We start from the raw sequence: 17781 nt of genomic DNA, 5'->3' as shown, positions 1-17781 counted from the left end.
CCCTCCCTGGCACCCGCGGCTGCTGTCGGCGCCCACGGGTGTCATGGCACCTGGATCCCAACACCCTGGACTCCAGCTCCTCCAGCACCCCAAAATCCCACAGAACCTGACCCTGTCCATAGCTCTTTGCTGCATGTGAGCAATCCTCTCCAACCCCTGCTGTGCTCCCATGTGTGATCGTTGTGCTAATTGTTCCTTTTCTGGATTAACTCTTTTTTTTGGTAGATGCTTATTTATGGGAAACAAAGAAAGTAGCTCTTCCAGCTCCCCCGCCTATTCACCTACCAGTTAGTGATGTCAAGTGTGGGGAGCTGATCCTGGGTCAGGCTGGAGTGTGTGTGGTGAGGTCTCACAAAAAGGATGTGGTGGATTTAGGAAGAATTGCTTTGCTGCAAGGGTTCTGAGGCATTGGAAGGGGTTGCCCAGGGCAGTGGTGGAGTCCCCATCCCTGGAGGGATTGAAGAGTCGTGTAGACACAGTGCTGAGGGACATGGGGTAGTCAGGGACTGGTCAGTGTTGGGTTCACGATTGGACTCAATGAGCTTAAAGGGCTTTTCCAGTCAAGGTAATTCTGGGATTCTGGGATTTTATGGGCTCGTGGCTGCAGATGCAGCTGGAGCACTGCTGGGCTCTGTCCCTGTCCACAGCCGTTGTGTGTGGCACTGGGGAGGACGCAGGTTTGAAGGGCAAACACATCATGACATGGGTCACAGCTCCTCTGTGCGTGGCTCCTGGGCACCTGGGATCTCACCTGGAAAAAAGAGAGGCAGAAATTTCACATTATTTCAGTGAATTAGTTGATAAATGAATCCCTGCCCTGACTCCATGGGCTGTAATGGAGCTTCCGTAATGGAGTAAAGCTGCTTCACATCAGAGACAAGCAGCCCCATGGAGTTCATAAAGAGAAGTGTAGGTACATTTAAGGCTTAAAATAAGTAAGTTAAACAGCTTAATTAATAAGCCATGGAGCTGAAGCCCTTGCTGCAATCCACGGAATTAGACTGAAGATTATTTACTGTGCTGGTGGGAGGGGATGCCTCACAGCGGCGCGGGAAAAGCCCCACGTTCTGGCAGCCAGCCCATCAAACCCAGTTACCAACCATTCCTCTCCAGTCCCAAAAAAACTTCATGCTTCTTCCACTGGCCACTTATCTATTGTGGTGAATTATTTGTTCCAGTCAGAGGCAGGGGAGGCATTTTTCAATGCAGACACATAAAAACGTGCAGGTTTTAAATAAGAAGGAATTAAGCGCAGAGCTCTGTCAAACCCCCCTGGCTGGGCAGGTTTTGTGGCGGGTAAGCTTGTACCCAGCTCATGCACCATGGCCTGAAAATGTAGGCTGTATATTTTCCTCTTGGGGGATTTTTCGACCATGAAAGGCTTCTTTCAGACCGGGCTTAACAACTGAGAAACGCTCATGTTGAGAATGGATTAAGAAATCAGCAGCCACTGTAATGTTTAGCTACGGCGAGGTCTATCTGATCCTAAAGAAAGCATTGTAAGCCGCCTATGCTTAGGGTAAAATCTTAATTTATGTATTTTCAAATCTTTACATGCAGAGATAATCAGCCTGATAGGGCCTCTGATTTACGTGGGGCTGGTGAGTGACGGGGTTAGTGATTCTGGCAGAGCTGATGCTTTGCTCTCTAATGCCGCGTGAATAACAGGCAGTTGCGTTATAGTCTGTCTGAGGAGACAAATATCTTCTCTTAAGTTCCAGGAAGCTGCACAGGGGTGGCACATCCAGTACCTATTCCCAGTGGTTTCTGCCTGGGAAGCTCCTAGCTGTGTTTTCCAGGTGAAAAATGAACCAGGTTATGTCATTGCACGTGCTAACGGATGGGTTGGCTAATAGCAGCTGGAGATGATGCACAAAAATAACCTCTCTGTTGGAAAGGGCAACGTAATCCTCGTGTTTCTTTCAGAGGGTTAGTTCAGGGCGTACGGGGAAATATTGAGCGAGTCCTGATGAGTATCTCTGTAGTGATAAATGCTCATGAATGGAATTCCACTTTCTTCAGAGGTTTGAAGTATGTAAACAGCGGGGTGGAGGGCGCCCGTGAGATGGTCCTTATGGCTGGTGAGCTGCGGGGCGGCGTGGGGGGCTCCTGCTCCCGGCCCCAGCAGGTGAAGGATGCTCAGGGCGGGTGTGAAGCCAGCAAAGGGACACAGGTGGGTTTGCTGAGGGTGGGGGCTGCAGGTCAGTGGTTCCTGAGGTGTCTCCAGACAGGCTGGCAGTGCAGGAGCCCAGCTTTGTTGGGTCTTTCTCCCAAGGACCTTATGAATGGGGTTTTCAGGATCCAGAGGAGTTACTGATGAGCTGGATGGCAGCTCCGAGGAAAGTCCATCTCACCAGATGCAATGGATCCGGGGGAAAACTCTGTTTTATTCTCAGATCCCCCTTTCCCCTGGTTTTGGGCAGCCTGTGAACACACGGAGCCACCTAATGCCAGCGCTCATGGGTGTGGAGTAACGGTGGAGGAGCAAGGACATCACATCAGGGGTTCTGCTTTTGTTGTGGTTGCTGTTGTTGTTAATGACTCCAGTGAAATTAAACCTCTGTCAGAGGAATCAGCCTTTCTCATGGGCTTCTGCAGCCAGGCCAGCTTGGAAAGGGCGATAGCATCACATCAGTATTTCTGGCAGGCTTCAGCTGGAACCAGATCAATTGGAATGATTTCCTTTTTTTTTTTATTTACAGAATATAAAAGGTATTCCTGCAGAAAAAAAATAAAAAGAACAAGTAATAAATGAAGATTAGAAGTGGAGATGATGACAAATAACAGTAGAGATTTAATTTGATCCCACCCAGCACAGTATTGCTGAGCTTGATTATGTTACACACCCAGCACCTACCTTGCTCCTTGGCTGCTGATGGAGCTTTTAATTACCATAATGGTCTTTATCTGCTTTTAAAGTGTGAGGTTATTTTAGTTTCTGAGATGTAACCTACTGAGGTTTAAAGCTACAGGGTATTACGGATGGTCTGTCACTTGTGATAGCATTTTAAGTGATATTCCTGGTTTTCTTGACCTAAACCTGCTATTTACTGGCTTTACTCTTTAACGCTGAAGAGTTTGTTATTTCTCTCCAGATTTATTATTTGCACACTCGGTTTTATTTGATAATCACTGAAAGACTGAATTTTTCCCCTAGTCTTGGGGTTTCCCTCTCATTTTTTCTGTTAACTCAATTTTAGCATTTTTCTATCTTTGCCCGTCAGGCGCACTCAGGCGCTTTCTTTAGTGATCTTATGAAACCACACATTTTATTTAGATTTTTTTTTTTTTAATTTGTTTGCTTTATGACTTGTGGCCAAGCAGTTTCCTCTCTGGGTGCTGGTATGAGGTTTATGTGCTGCCTCGGCAGCGACCTCCTCGCAGAAATATGTAAGTGTTTCATATATATATGTGTCTCTCCCGTTACTAAACTAACTTTTTTCTTAATCCATTGAAAACTTGAAAAATAATCTTTTGCCCAGCCTTAAATTTGAAGTGAATTTTTCTGGAGCATCACTAAGTCTTCTGCTGAAAGAATAGCCATGAAAAGGTTATTTTCTATTTGTTTTTTGGGGGTTTTTTTTTAACTGTTCATTTCAGGAAGTGTCTTACAGCTGATCTGAGAAATAGTGGTGCCTAAATAAATTAGATGTCTGTTTTGTTCCTGCAAAAAAAAACCCCAAACCCGAGGAGGGGAGCTGTGTGCTGCTGGGGATGGAGAGTGTTTCGCAGGGATGAATAGATCGAGGGTGCAGTTTAAATAGCTGGGTCAGAAACGACCAGTGGAGCTCTTGGTTGAAAAGCAGATTTACATCTCTTGTGTGAAATCTTTTTGTTGTTGCATTAACTGGTTTATATGAGTCAAATGCTGTGGATTTTAGTGAAGTGTAAGTAGAATCAGATCCTGAAATCATCTTGCAATCATCTTCTGGCCTGGAGAAGGTCAAGTGAAGATGTCACAACTCTTCAAAGCGGTTTTGTGTCCCCGGGTGATGTGAGGCCACGCGGCAGCGTGGGGACACTGTGGGTCACAGAGCAGTGACTGTCCCAGTGTCACAACCCCGGGGGGGTCTGTCCTGACCCGTCTGTTCAGAAATAAGTGCTCACCAGCTTGTGTGGAGATGGACTTCTCCACACCAAAGCTGTATTGCAAGGCCAGGAACCACTGCCATGAATTTCAGCTGACATGAGATGAAAAGGAATGAGGAAAAAAAAAAAAAATCCCAGTGTTGGCCCTCGCATCAGGAACAATTTGTCTGAGCTCATGTTGAATCTTTTCCCAGGATTTTCCAGCCTTTCTTTTTTTCCTCATTGTGTGGGTTGCCAGGACAAACGGGTGGGTTTGGGCAGCTCCTCCTCAGAGCTCGGCTGGCCTCGGGGCTGGGGCTGGGTGGAAAGAGCCCGTTCACCCCGGTCAGCTCTGCCAGGTGGACTGTCTTTGAGCAGAGCAAGGTGAATCGATCCCTGGAGGTGCCTGAAAATAAAAAGGATGAGGTTTAGGTAATTTCTGAGCTAGTTTTTTATCTGCTGTAGAAGTTATCTGAATACAGGGTGTTATTTGGTTGAACTCAACAATGATCTTAAGAGTCTTTTCCAACCTAAATGGTTCTCTGATTTTAACGGCTTGCTCTGGGGTGAGGCATCTCTGCCAGCTCTCTGCTCCCATCATCCATCCCCTGGAGATGTCCCACGGCAGCACAGCTGGGCCAACTCCTGTGCTGATACTGTGGGGCATCTCCAAACCATCTACTTGTAAAGAAGAGTTAGGTTTGGGATGGCTTGTACCATCAAACGCTCTAAATATTAATGGAGATAAACTGCAGAGGTGGTTGCCATTCTGGAAGAGCCTCGTTAATGAAAGAGCTCTTTTCTCCATACAGGAGACTGAAGGGGTCAGGTTTTTGTTCTAGTCCTTCGTGTCCCAACTCAGCGTCCTGGGGTGGGACAGGGGCCATGCTCAGCTCAGAGGCTTTTTCACTTTAAAAAGAATAGAAGGAAGGAAGAAAGAAGCAGAAAATGTATTAAAATGAGAGATTTTTATATTAGTTATGTGATCCCTTGGGAGCAACCGTAAAATTATGTGGCTTTTTCGTAGCCATTTACCATTCAATATAAAGAGGGCAGTTGCCATAACAACCACTGCATCATATGACATTTGATAGCGTGGCAAAACAGGGAGTGCTCTTAAATCAACTCCCCAAATTTCATATGAAAGTAAATACATTTTACTGGTGATTTCAAGGCAAGTTTGTGTCGCTCCAAGCAACGCTGGTACCATCACCCCGCTGCGCTCCTGGCCTCTGGGCCTGATCCTGCAAACTGGCAAACGGCTCCAAGCCCCGACGCTGACGTTCCGCAGCAGCATGCGAGGTTAGATGCTGGAGGAGTGTGTTTTCCTCAGTGAAATTAAATGGAAGGAGCAAATGACACCTTTTTTATTTTTTTTTTTGACATTTGTTGCTGGCTGGGGAATGCCAAAAAAAAAAAGAAAAAAGAAATTGAGTTTTATTAGAGTTTAACTTCCAGCTGCCAACTGTGTGATCAGCACAAAGCAAAGGAGGGAGACGGGGGCGTTAAAAAAAAAGAGATGTTTGTGTAAGCTCACATTTGACTTTGGAGTTTGTCTCTCTCACAATCTGGTCCGCACGTGCGATGTGGAGGGGGTAGAAGTGACATCACCCTGGAGATCCGCTGCGGCTCCTTGCTGGCCGGCGATCACGGAGCTCTGCGGCGGCGCGGGGGGGTGTGGGCAGGGGGGGATCCCTGTGAGCTTCAGGCTGTGCATCGTGGTGACCACGAGAGATGGAGAACATTTCTCCAGTGCCAGAGGAGCTGTTTGGGTCTCGCCTGGCACAGCCCGAGGAGGGTCCCTGCAGCAGCGCGGGTGCTTTGGTGCCAGCCGTGCTGTTGCTCTTAGAGAAGGTTGCCATCACCCCCATGGGTGGTTTTTAGCAGCTGTTTTGTTTCTTGAAAATGTCAATTTTCCAGGCAGAGAGAGTACTTGGGCGGTGGTGTTGGGATGTGGCATCCCTACAGGATCACGTGTTGGGGTGTTGAGCCAATATCCACTTACTAAATTTGAGGTTTTCTATCTAATTCGAGGATTCTGGTTGGGATATCTGTATGATTTACCTTTTGTTGTGGTTTGGTTGGGGTTTTTTTAATACAGAAAAAAGAATTGTATTTATTAGACTCCTCAATGAGCACCATCTCATGTATGCTGAGCTGTTTCTTTCGTAGATAAACAGACATGATCACCAGCTTGCAGAGAGGCTTTCAGTTATTGAGCCCGTGTGCCTCAGTGCTGCTCAAGAAACACTGTTTTCCAGTTTCCCTTACTAATTTCATAGCCTTGTCCTTTATCCCATTAAAATTCCCCTCTAACCAATACACCAGTAACTATTTTCAGTGGCAAGACAAGGCAAACACTGTTCCTTTTTTAGCAGCTAACCTATCTCAAACTACCTATGTTTTGTACCGAAAACAACTAAAAATTGTGTGTGACAGTGTCTGACACCGACTTCATCTCCCTGTGCCTGTGCAATGAAAAAGATAAGCGCAGGAAAACATAAAATTATTGTTTTAACATCATCTTTCAGGCTTGAGAGCTCCTCCATCACCTTCAGTCCTGCCCAGCGCTGCTGCTGAAGCTCTGCCTGCCCAGCACTGCCCAGCAGCAGCCTGGTTCTGTCCCATCAATTAAAATACCTCTCATTTTTGACACAATCCTTTAAGTTAATCTTTCCACTGATGTTCGTCATCGGAGTGGAATTTACATTTGTTTTGTATATTTTTAGCCAGTGATCAGTTTTCCACAGCAGCCTTGAAAACTATTTAGCCTGAATTGTTGGCATTTGGCTTTGCAGAGGCAGAGTGTTTTGCAGCTGAGGGTTGGGAGGGTTTTTGGGTTTTTAAAAATGATTTGTAGGGTTTTTGAATGCACAAAGCTGACACCAAGCACAAGTAAGGAGGGTGTTTGTGCAGCCAAAGCCTCTGTATTGTGAGTTCTTGTTTTCAAGTCTGTGAAATGTTGGTTGTGAGTATGTGGAGAGCGGTCGCTGCCCTCCAAAAAAGATGTGAGAAATCAGCGGTGCAGCTGGTGGGGAGCACAGGGATGTGTCCCAAATAGCACCACAACATCCCATTTTCATCCCCAAGCTGATGTGCTGACCGCTCTGCCAAAGCTGAAGGGTTTGTTCTTCATCATTCGAGAATGGTGTATTTTTATGAGGCTTTACTTTGCTGGAAGGTGTTCCCCGTCCGCGGACAGTGACTCGATGAAGTTAACCTCAGCGCTCTGTGGTTCTCACATCCATTAATCTGGTTTCGTCCTCCGTGGTGGCTGTTTGGCTTTGATCTGGCACATCTCAAGGACGTCTCCTTTCATGGTCCCCACGTTCCAAGAAATTGGGCACTTTCCAAAAGGTACTGACACTGAGACACATGGGCTAATACTCACTTCAAGGTACGGGACAGAAATGCCCAACCTTGTAAATACAGTGGGGTAATTCAGCCATTTAGGGGATTTTTTCCCCCTACAAACACCCCACAGATACCAAGCAGTTCACAGTGAACTTCCAGGCAGGTTTGCAGCCATAACTGTAACCTTGAACATCTGTCAAAAAAATCCTTTCCAGAATGTGTCTATCAGGCTGCAAAAACTAATGTCTTGTTCATTTTGGAAATTATTTGGATGCCTTGGGTTTAAAGAGGTTATAAAAATGAAGAAAAAGATTTTTAAGGGGGTCATTATAGCCCAGTGGATGCTACTTTGGAGGGGGGGAATACAGACTATTCTTCCAGAGCATATCAAAACTTGGGCTCCGAATTTCCTCTTTGGAAATCTCAGTTTAAGATTGTTTTCTTTGTCCTGCTGTTGACTTGCTGTGACTGTAGGGACAAGTCACCCACCCTTGGTAGACATGGGCAGGCAGGGACAGGCGATGAGGAGAGCTTCTGCTCCAGACAACCATTATTTATCAGCTTGGATCAACTCTTAATTACTGAAAATTAAAATGCCCCTTCTTAGGAAAGTCTCAGCCCTCTGGTGTTATTCATCTTGGCTTTGTTTTACGAGAGGCTGATACATGAAAGCAAAGAAAAGGCTCCAAACCCAAACCTGAGTCGACCCTCTCAGCTCTACACCCTGCACATCAACAGCCGCAAAGTGGTTAAGAGACTTGATGCAAAGCTGATAAAATGCCAAAAATTCCTCATTCTCTCTCTTGGGGAGCAGGGAGGGTTGTCTGGAAAACGTCAACAATAAAAATTGCATTTAAGTGGTATATAATGCAGCCAGCTACTGTGGGCAGAGTTACGTGCAGCCAGACGAAGGGGTTTAAAGAGCACAAGCTCCCTACGCTATCTCCCATCCCAGCTGGAGCTCGCAGAGCTGTGCCGCCACCACGAGCTCTCCTCAGCATGGATGGGCACGAAATACAAAGGGTTCCTGAGCACAAATGCCAATCACGGAGCAAATGTCTTCTGTTTCTTGATAATTGTCATTTAAAATTGGCTAAATCTACTATTAATGTAAACAAGTGCTGCTCTGCTGCGTTGTGTGCAGCCATCTGTCCGTCCATCCGCTCATCCATCCTTCCATCCACCCATCCGTTTCTCTACCCATTTATCTACCACCAGTTGAAGGCACCACTCGTTGTGATCTCTACTTGGCCCTTTGCCTGTGTCTCTGTTGGGGATGGATGTGTCCTCGCTGGCTGCTTTGGGCACCCGGTGAGGGGAGGGGTGTCAGCCTGATCCCTTCGCCTCTAGGACCAGCTGGGCTTGGGGAGGACAGACCCAATTAGCCAGTTTAGGAGAGTGAAAAAGAGATTGAAAAGGGTTATGCCAAGAAAACAAGAAGAAAGCAGTATTTCTTCTTTGCCCAGTAAAAGGAATAAAGGCTTTTCTTAAAACCATTCAATTTCTTAAAAAACAAATCCATTTCTTAAAAGAAATTCCATTTCTTAAACCATTTTCTTCTGTAGCTTCTGCCACATCCCTTCTTTGTGGAAGAACAATGCCGTGGGGCCAGGCTGGGATGGGTGGCACAACCAGGGGTCGGACCAGCTGCTCCCCACTTGGGCAACTCTGCTTGGCCCCTAATGCTGCATCATCTGAGCCCTGCACCGGCCCGCTCTCCCCAGTGCTTCCTCCCCTGGCCCCTGCCGTAAAAAATCCCTTGGCTGGGTCCTGCCTCTCATGTGCAGAGACTAGAGAAGAGGGGAGAAGCTGTGGGTGCTGTGAGAGGTGCCCAGACCAAGACACCCACACGGAACCGCTCCACAAACAGGAAAAAAAATTTAAAAAATCTTTTTTGTAGTTTTCTTTTACCAGCAGATAAAAGAAAAATAGCTTGCTTATTTTTTTTTTCCCCTGTATGATTTTTTTTGCCTCTGCTAAACTGTGTATTTTTCAGCCCAGTAAAGTATTTATTAGGAATCTTTATGGACCAGTCTGCTGGTGAATTATATATATTGTACAGCTTCAGCATGAGCTGGGAAAAAAATTTATGACTTTTTTTTTCCACCCAGACTGACTCTATCCAATAGCAATAAGAAAATGAGGGTTTACCAGGAAAGCTTTACGTTCAGCTCTGCTTGCCAGAGCAGCAGATACTGTTTCTCTCTTGGTTCACGTGCATTTCTATAATGTAATTTTCCCCTCTAATTTGAAAGCAAAGCTGAAGCTGAGCACGAGTGGGCTGTTGTGTCCTGCTGGTCAAGTCAAACAGCTACAGCTTGTCTTTGTCTTTTTTTTAAGTGGATTTCTGACTTTAGCATCAATTGTTTTTCAGATCATTCTTAATTCAATGCATAAATACCAACCACGACTGCATATCGTGAAGGCGGATGAGAACAACGCTTTCGGGTCGAAGAACACAGCCTTCTGCACCCACGTTTTTCCTGAGACATCCTTTATATCGGTGACATCCTACCAGAATCACAAGGTAAGCTGCTCTTCTGGCTAAAGGTGTTGAATTTCTGTTCGTGGGCTTTTGTAACTCGCAGCTTTCTGCTGCTGCTGGCTGTGAAATGATCAACCAAATCGCTGCCGTGCCGGGTGTTGATGAGCAGGATCTGTTTGCTCGGAGGGAGGGGAAGAGCCTGTGATGCTCCTGTCGTGCAGCAGAAAACATCTGCTTTAAAAAAAAAAGAGTTTTCACTCTGTCAGCTTTAAGGAAGAGTGATGAGCCCGAGGATGCAGCTAAGGAACAGCATGGACATCGTGGGGTAACAAGCTCTTGGCAAGTCCCGCTGCTAAGGAATCAGCGTGTTCGTAAGCGCTGAGATGTCCTTCAAAGCAGCCAGCAAATCTAATAATGACCAGTAAAGCTCCCCCATAAATCTACAGTGAAATGTAATTCTGGTTTGTGTGTTTAGTGAGAGGTACGAGGAATGTAACCAGAAAACCCAGCTAAGAGCCTGCTCGGTGGTTGGCACACAAAGGCAGGAGGGGATTTGGGGTTTTTAGGGGGCAAAATCAGGTGCAAAGGGCTCGGTTCTGTGTGCTGGGGGCTGTCACAGCCTCCCGTGTCTTGTAGGCTTTGGCTTTTCTTTTTTTGAGTGTGTTGGTAGTGGTGGCAGCAGGTAGTGTTTCATCTGATGATTTTACCAACCGTGGTTTACTAGCAGGAGGGACAGCAATGTCACAGTAAATTGTCACCTCCTGCACTGTCACCAGAGCAAGGAGAGGAGAGGACACCAGGCAGGGGATGGCACAGCTCCGTTTTCAATCCTGCTACCGATTCCCCTGCCTTGTGTGGGGATTAACTGGAGGTTTCAAAGCACATTGAGATACAGAAATAAAGGTGCAGAGTGAAGTAGCACCACCAGAGCCCTTGTGTCACCTTGAATGTGACATTTACTATGTGTTGTTGCATCAGCTCCTTTTCTACACATCCATAGGCAAATACTACAGGAACAGGAACATATGTGAAATTCTTCCTCCCCAAGAATCTGACCAGACCTTTTCCTCCCAAGCAGGACACCTGTATGTCCTTTGATGTGTGAAGCATAGAGCCATTGCAATAATTAATTATTTTGCAATTAGTGAGCCAGTTAAAAGACTCAAAGCAGAAACATGGATGTGTATGTTATGGTAAGACAGGGAAAAACAACAACAAAAATCCCTATTTGGACACTGAAGTGAATCCTGTTTGAAAAATTACAGCTACTGGTGTAAAATGACCAGTTGCCCAAACGTGGTTAACCAAAAAAGCTTGAAAGAGCTTATTTAATACCTACTTAACATGTCTCATGTGTCAATAGTGCCTTTCATCCCTCAGGTTCCCAAAGTGCTTCATAAACTTAATACTTCCACTGTCATTGCCACACAACCACTGCTGGGGGAGGCTGGGTGGCAGCGCAGAGTGGACCTGCCAGGTTTTGAGGGAAAATGCCCCAGATGAGCCTGAATTCTTTTGTGCAGATCCTGCCAGGAGCTGCCCTGGAGCTGCCCAGCTCTTGTTCTGCAGGCTGGGGGGGTGATGCTGCCCGGTCGGGGGGAGCACGGGGGTCTGCAGCTGAGGAGTGGGAGGCAGAAGGTCTCACCATGACCTCACTGTGGTCTCCAGCAAATTGCAACCTCAGAGAAATATCCAAATGGTTTTATTTATTCTCTGAGGCATTAACAATTAAAAACTTGATCTGGGCACCTTTTAGAAGAAACCCAAACCACAGAATGATTTCTATCTCAGAAATATTCTCCTGGCAAGAAGTGTGCTTGAGAATAATCATCTTTCTAAGCAAAAAAATGAGAGTCTGGGTTACAGAGCTGAGTGTGGGGCTCCCAGAGATGGAAAGCTGATGATAGAAGCTTCCCCTGGGTACAGCTCACTGAGGAAGGGGTAGGTGTTCACCAAAACTCCCTCCTGGGCTGGATGAAGCCAGGGCAAGGTGACAAGGAAGGACTAAAGCCTTGATTTTGCTCAAGGCAGAGAAATAAATAACAAAATTAAATGAAGATGTTGTTGGGCTGTGGGTTAGGAAGGGCCCTGTGCTTCTTGTGGTCCATCAGCTGAGTGGGAGCTACCCCAGAGCCTCTGTGGGCTGTAGGAGCAGAGAGGAGACGCTCGAGCCCTCGAGGCTGGTTAAATTCACACGTCATCACCTTCCTTCTGCATCACAGACACCGGCCAGCTGTTTGCTCAGGAGTTTCTTGGTAAGAGCTATTTTTCAACATTGCTAAAAGGGTGGTCGTTAGTTGGAGCAATGCTCTTGCAAAATCATCTGAACACAGAACCTGCTTCTCATCCTCGCCTCTCAAATCAGATGCAGGCTGGTGTTATAGCCTGTGGTTGGCAGAGGGGAGACCCAAGGGCAGTGGCATGGTCTGCAGGGACATATGTGTCCTCAGCTCCCCACCAGTGTCCTGCCACACTGTCACCTTGCCTCCTCCTGGAAAAGGTCTTTTCATTGACAATCAGATGCACAAGGAGATGATCCTACCCACTGGTTCCCTTAGGAGGGAAGGACATTAATAAGACCTGGTTCTGACCAGTTCTGTCCTCAATACCTGTTAGACTTGTCTACAACCTTACTGTCACAGAGCCTTGGGTGTATCTTTGTGGACAGACACACGGACATCTCTTTGGGAGGTGGACGAGGGATATTTGTAGGAGCTCCTGTGTCCCTACAAATATTCTGGTGCTGTTCTGGCATTTTCCAGCTCCTGAAACCCTCTCAGGTGATCTTGTTCACTCCTTGTTTGTCTTTACAAAAGCCTTTGTTAAAGAGGTGATTTATTTTCATCATTCACTGGACAACCAAGTCCTGCTTCCCGGCATTCCCAACTGGGAATGCGTTGGCTGGCTTTGGTTTGTACCTGCCTTGTAAAGGGAAGAAGGAATTGGGTGGCAGGATTGGCAAAGGAAAACTGTATTTACTGGTGCTGTAAGATGGACAAACTACTGAATATTTTTAAAGGGAATTTCACATTTAATTTTTTAAAAGAATTTTCATTAAATGGCAGAGCTTTCCTGGTTCACTTACAAAAGCTGAGCTTCATCAAAATTAAGTCTAGTCTAAGTCAATTCTGAGGCATTTTGAACCTTCTAACACACTGCAGGTCTTGGGGGGAAAAAGACAGTTCTTGCAAAAGGCAGCAGCTCTCCCTTGCCCGAAGAGAATTCTCTGTTTGAGCTGTGAGTCTTTTCACAGAGGAAAAAAAGGCTGAATGAGGAATGTAAAGACGTATAAAATTGTTATGGAAGTGAGGGAGAGCCACACTGTAAGCAGCAGGCATCTCTAACATGGAGACACTGTAAATCTTCTTTGAAATCAAATATATTCTCACTAATGAGAGCCCAGGATAAGACCCATGACTCGGAATAAGACCCAGACTGAAGGAAATGTGCGTTCCTGCCCTCATTCAGAACTGGCAATGTTGTCAGCTTTCAAAGCTGCTTCTGCAAGATCTAGCACCGAATTTCATAGCTCAGTTTCTCTCTCAGCACTAAATGCAGAGACACCATCTCGGGCACCACGTCTTTAAATGGCTGAAACTCTCGTGGACTCTGCATTTCATGGGGTGTCATGTAGGACAGGGCACCTAGAGACCCACAGCCTCACACCTGCTGCTGCAGCCACCAGTCTGAGGTATTTTCAAACGCTTTATACTTGGTTTCATTCTTTTCAAGATCACTCAGCTGAAAATTGAAAACAACCCCTTTGCCAAGGGGTTCAGGGGGAGCGACGACAGCGACCTGCGCGTGGCACGACTGCAAAGGTACGGCCGAGCGGCACGAGGAGGGACGGGGTGTGGAGGAGCTGTGGCAGTGTGCGTGGGTGCACGTGTGATGGGTGCACACGTGTGTGGATGGGTGCACTGAACCCAGGCAGCAGCTATGGGCAGGTGGTGTCCAACACGCAGCCCAAGGGCTTTAATCCTCATTCTGCTACCAACGTGCTGCACCTCTTTGGAAAAAAAAGAAGTTAAAAGGTGCTTATGCCGTGAGGGTGTCACGTTTTCTTGTGCCTGAGGGTATTAGGGCTTTTAATGCCATTTATATCCCTGAAAAGCTCTTCCTGTAATTCAGGGACACACTTCTGTGTGTTGCCGTAATGGTTGCCCACGCCCAGCAGAGTGTGAAGAGTATGAGTTCATCGTATTTGGCAAAGGACGTTGAAGTCATTGGATGGAGAAGCTTTAGGGCAGCCAAACTAATATTTCATCTTTCTGTGAATGCTGGTTGCTGTCTAACTGGTAACAATTTTTCTCACCTCTTTTAGCAAAGAATATCCAGTAATTTCCAAAAGCATCATGAGGCAGAGGTTGGTGTCCAGTCATGGCCAACTTTCAACGAAGCCAGATGTTAACCCACTTCATGGGAATCACCAGACCCTTCAACATTATCAGTATGAGAACGGTGCTCACATGCAATTTGCAGCTTCAGATACTCAAGATCTGCCACTCAACACCTTCACAGCACAGAGAGATTCAGGGCTCTTCTACCATTGCCTAAAAAGAAGAGGTAACTGAGTTCACAGCTAGAAAAATATTACAGCAAATAAGCCTGAGAGCATGAGCACTAAAAACTCACCGCTAATTGCAGTTTGGTTTGGATTGGTCTCTTAGGCCTTGACCTTCAAAGATACTTACTGATGTGATTGAAGTGTTTTGGAGGGTCAGGGCCCAAGAGCTGGGTTTTGGGCAGTTATTGATGGTTTTTGTCCCATAGAAGGCAAATTCAGACTCTGAGTCAGACCTGAAAAAAAATAATTGGAATGTATAACTCAATTGGCATGAAGCTACGCTGGAAAATTATCCATTGTTAGAATGAGCTGAATTAACAATTGTTTGGAGGAGGCCTTATCTATCCTGAGATGTCCTGTCACGGCCATTAGCGTTAATGAAGTTATACCCGTTCAGCACTTTTCCAGGACAAAGCCATTAGCAATTCTCTCGATGCCTGCAGATGCCTGTGGTAGCGTGTGTAAGCATCCCATTCTTCTTATCCACTAGTTCTCAACTTTAAGTGAGCTGTAACGACATTCTCTTCCTTTCAGTCCATCATAAGATGAGATCATGGCATGTTTTAAGTTAAATGGAAAAAATTTGAACAGAAAAAAAAAAAAAATCCTCCTATTTGCATGTCTCATTGGCTGCTAATTTATTTAAGCTGTGAGAATCCTCTGATCATGGGCAAATGAAGAATCTAACAGCACCAGTAATGAGGACCGCAAGGCGAATGTGTAATTTTAGCAGATGTTTAAATCTGCAGATGAATTCACTAATTCATCCAGAGAATATTCTTAATGACTAACAGAAAGCTGGTGGTAAACGCGGCCACGGTTGTCGTATCTGGAGGAGAAGGGCTACAGCTTCTCAGTGTAAAGCTGAGGGGAAGGGCTGATGACTGGGAAAGGGCTCCTTTATCTGGAAATATTTCTGCAGCTTTTGACATGAATATCTGGGAAATGTACCGTCATTTTTGTAAGGACAGGAAGGCAGGCTGCGATAAGACCCTCTAAGAGACTTCTTGAATTTGTCAGGAGGAACACTGCTAGAGTGGCAGGGACCTCTGTTATCTGGATGAAGGTGAAGTAATCTCTGATGTGAGAATAGTAGCCCAAGTCACTCACTTAACCTGATAAATGTCACCAGAATGCTTTGAGGCCGAGGGGATTAGCCTGACATTGGCAACACCGTGTCTTTTTGATGTTGTACATTGTCTTTCCAAACTAAAATGGTTTAACTGGATTAATCTGAAAAAAAAAAAAGCACCAGTTACTTAGTGAATAATCACAGATTGCATGCTCAGCTTCTAAGGGGACTCCAGAAACTCGCCCTGGGCTCTTAGCAGATTGCTGTTAAACGCTGTTGCTCTGGGAACTGCTCCTAAACATGGATTTAATTTATTTTTGTTCGCAGAAAGCGCTCGGCACCTGGACCTGCCCTGCAAACGCTCCTACCTGGAAGCCTCTTCTTCTGTCGGAGATGATCACTATTTCCGTTCCCCGCCTCCGTACGACCAGCAGATGTTAAGCCCTTCTTACTGCAGCGAGGTGACTCCGAGGGAAGCGTGCATGTACTCTAGTTCTGGGGCTGAAATTGCTGGTGTCTCAGCGGTGGATGATTTGCCACCTCCACCTCCCCCCTTGAGTTGCAATATGTGGACTTCTGTCGCACCTTACACCAGTTACAGTGTTCAGACAATGGAAACTGTCCCTTACCAGCCTTTCCCTGCTCATTTCACCGCCACCACCATGATGCCGCGGCTCCCGTCCATCGCGGGTCAAGGCTCGCAGCCACCAGGTAACAGCCACTTCAGTGTCTACAACCAGCTGTCCCAGTCTCAGGTTCGGGAGCGCGTTCCTTCTTCATCTTTCCCGAGGGAAAGGGTTCACCCCTCTGTGTGTGAGAGAAAACCCTCCTCTCCGCACCTAAACGCAGCGAACGAGTTCCTGTACTCACAAAGCTTTTCCTTGTCGAGGGAGTCGTCGCTGCAGTATCATTCAGGGATGGGGACTGTGGAGAACTGGACTGATGGATGACTCTGAAGGCCAAGCGATGCCACAGCCGACGTTACTGCTCCAGGACAGTGTTCAATCAGTGTTGATACCTGTGGGTAACTTGCACTTCGGTGAGACAAACGTGCATTTCCAGAGGGATTTGTGTGGGTGAGGAGCTTGTATCTTCAGGCACACAGAGAATTACATCTCCTGTCTCAGTGGGCTGGATTCATCAGTCTCTTACTGACTCCCGAATAAATTAATTCTCCCACCTTCATTACAGATCCAGTAGAAACCATCTTCATGACTAACAAGTGAAGCAGATGCTAATTTCCTTTTGCTTGTAATCTTAAACAGCCACGAGCAAATTTTGCCTATTTGGGAAAACCATGAGCTTCACTTTCACGGTACTTGGTTCATGAAGTCGCAGCATCCCACAACTCAAAGGCAAAAGCGATCTGCTCGGTTGCGTGATTCAAGAACTGCTGTAGCAGCACCTCTTTAGCTCTTTTGATCTGTAGAAATTACTTCTTCCTCTGGAAGTGACGGAGCCGTAGGAGCACAAGGGGCGGTGGGGAGGCTCAGCGGTGGGGTCAGGGAGCTGCGGTGCTGGTCCGGCACCTCCCCGGGACGGCGCGGAGAGGAGAAGGCACCGATGCACAAATGTCTCTTCTTCCCCCCACACCACCATCGTTCGTGGCTGTGGGAAACTAAGAAGTGAAGCGTTACGCCCGAGGCCAAACAGCAAATTAATTGCAGTGTTAGGAACAGACCCAGTGTCTTCAGACTCCCGGCCATTGATTGAATTACACTTGCTTATTGCAATATATTTATGAAGTTTAAGCTTAAAAGTCGCTAATACTTTCCAGAAACACTTTCTGTATTTGCTGGTCCTTGATTTCTTTCGTATTCAGCTGAAATGTGCCTTTTGTGCTATGTTTTTTCTTTTGCAGCTAACTCGGAAATAATTGTTTTCAGCATAAAGAGGCATAAAGGAATATTTTTCTTAATTGTGAGGTGGGGTGGGAAGAGTTCCCATGACCTGTCAGGCTTTACAGTGTACAGATATTTGTAGATCAGGTAAAAATCTGTAACCAGTGTATACATTGCTACTATTGTTTACTGTGGAAGTATCTTGAACTGACTTCTTCAGCGCTGGCTTTGCCTACCAGTGTCCCGACGAGGTGAGGAAGGATCACTCAGCGACCACCACGGCACGAAAAGGCCTCGCGTCGGAAAGCAAGGAGCACTCTTTCTGGAACAAAACTCCTATTTCCTTCACCCAAAAAGCTCCTGAGCAGGGATGTGTCCTCCCGACTGTCGTGTG

At 46.3% G+C, this 17781-nt stretch overlaps 1 protein-coding gene across 1 annotated transcript in view; it reads left to right on the top strand.

Annotated features, from left to right (window-relative positions):
- TBX4 (T-box transcription factor 4) overlaps positions 1–16496 on the top strand; it is a gene marked incomplete at its 5' end in the record, with an annotated part of 21166 nt that extends 4670 nt beyond the window's left edge. The window contains 4 exons of the mRNA XM_010165102.1: positions 9797–9949; positions 13640–13728; positions 14232–14473; positions 15874–16496. Of these exons, the coding sequence (XP_010163404.1) occupies positions 9797–9949; positions 13640–13728; positions 14232–14473; positions 15874–16496 (1107 nt within the window). The remainder of the gene's footprint in view (positions 1–9796; positions 9950–13639; positions 13729–14231; positions 14474–15873) is intronic.
- Between the last annotated feature and the right edge of the window lie 1285 nt (positions 16497–17781).

This window comes from Antrostomus carolinensis, unplaced genomic scaffold (assembly GCF_000700745.2).
Source record: "Antrostomus carolinensis isolate BGI_N321 unplaced genomic scaffold, ASM70074v2 scaffold28933, whole genome shotgun sequence".
NCBI lineage: Eukaryota > Metazoa > Chordata > Aves > Caprimulgiformes > Caprimulgidae > Antrostomus > Antrostomus carolinensis.
This window is presented reverse-complemented; position numbering and strand designations above follow the sequence as displayed.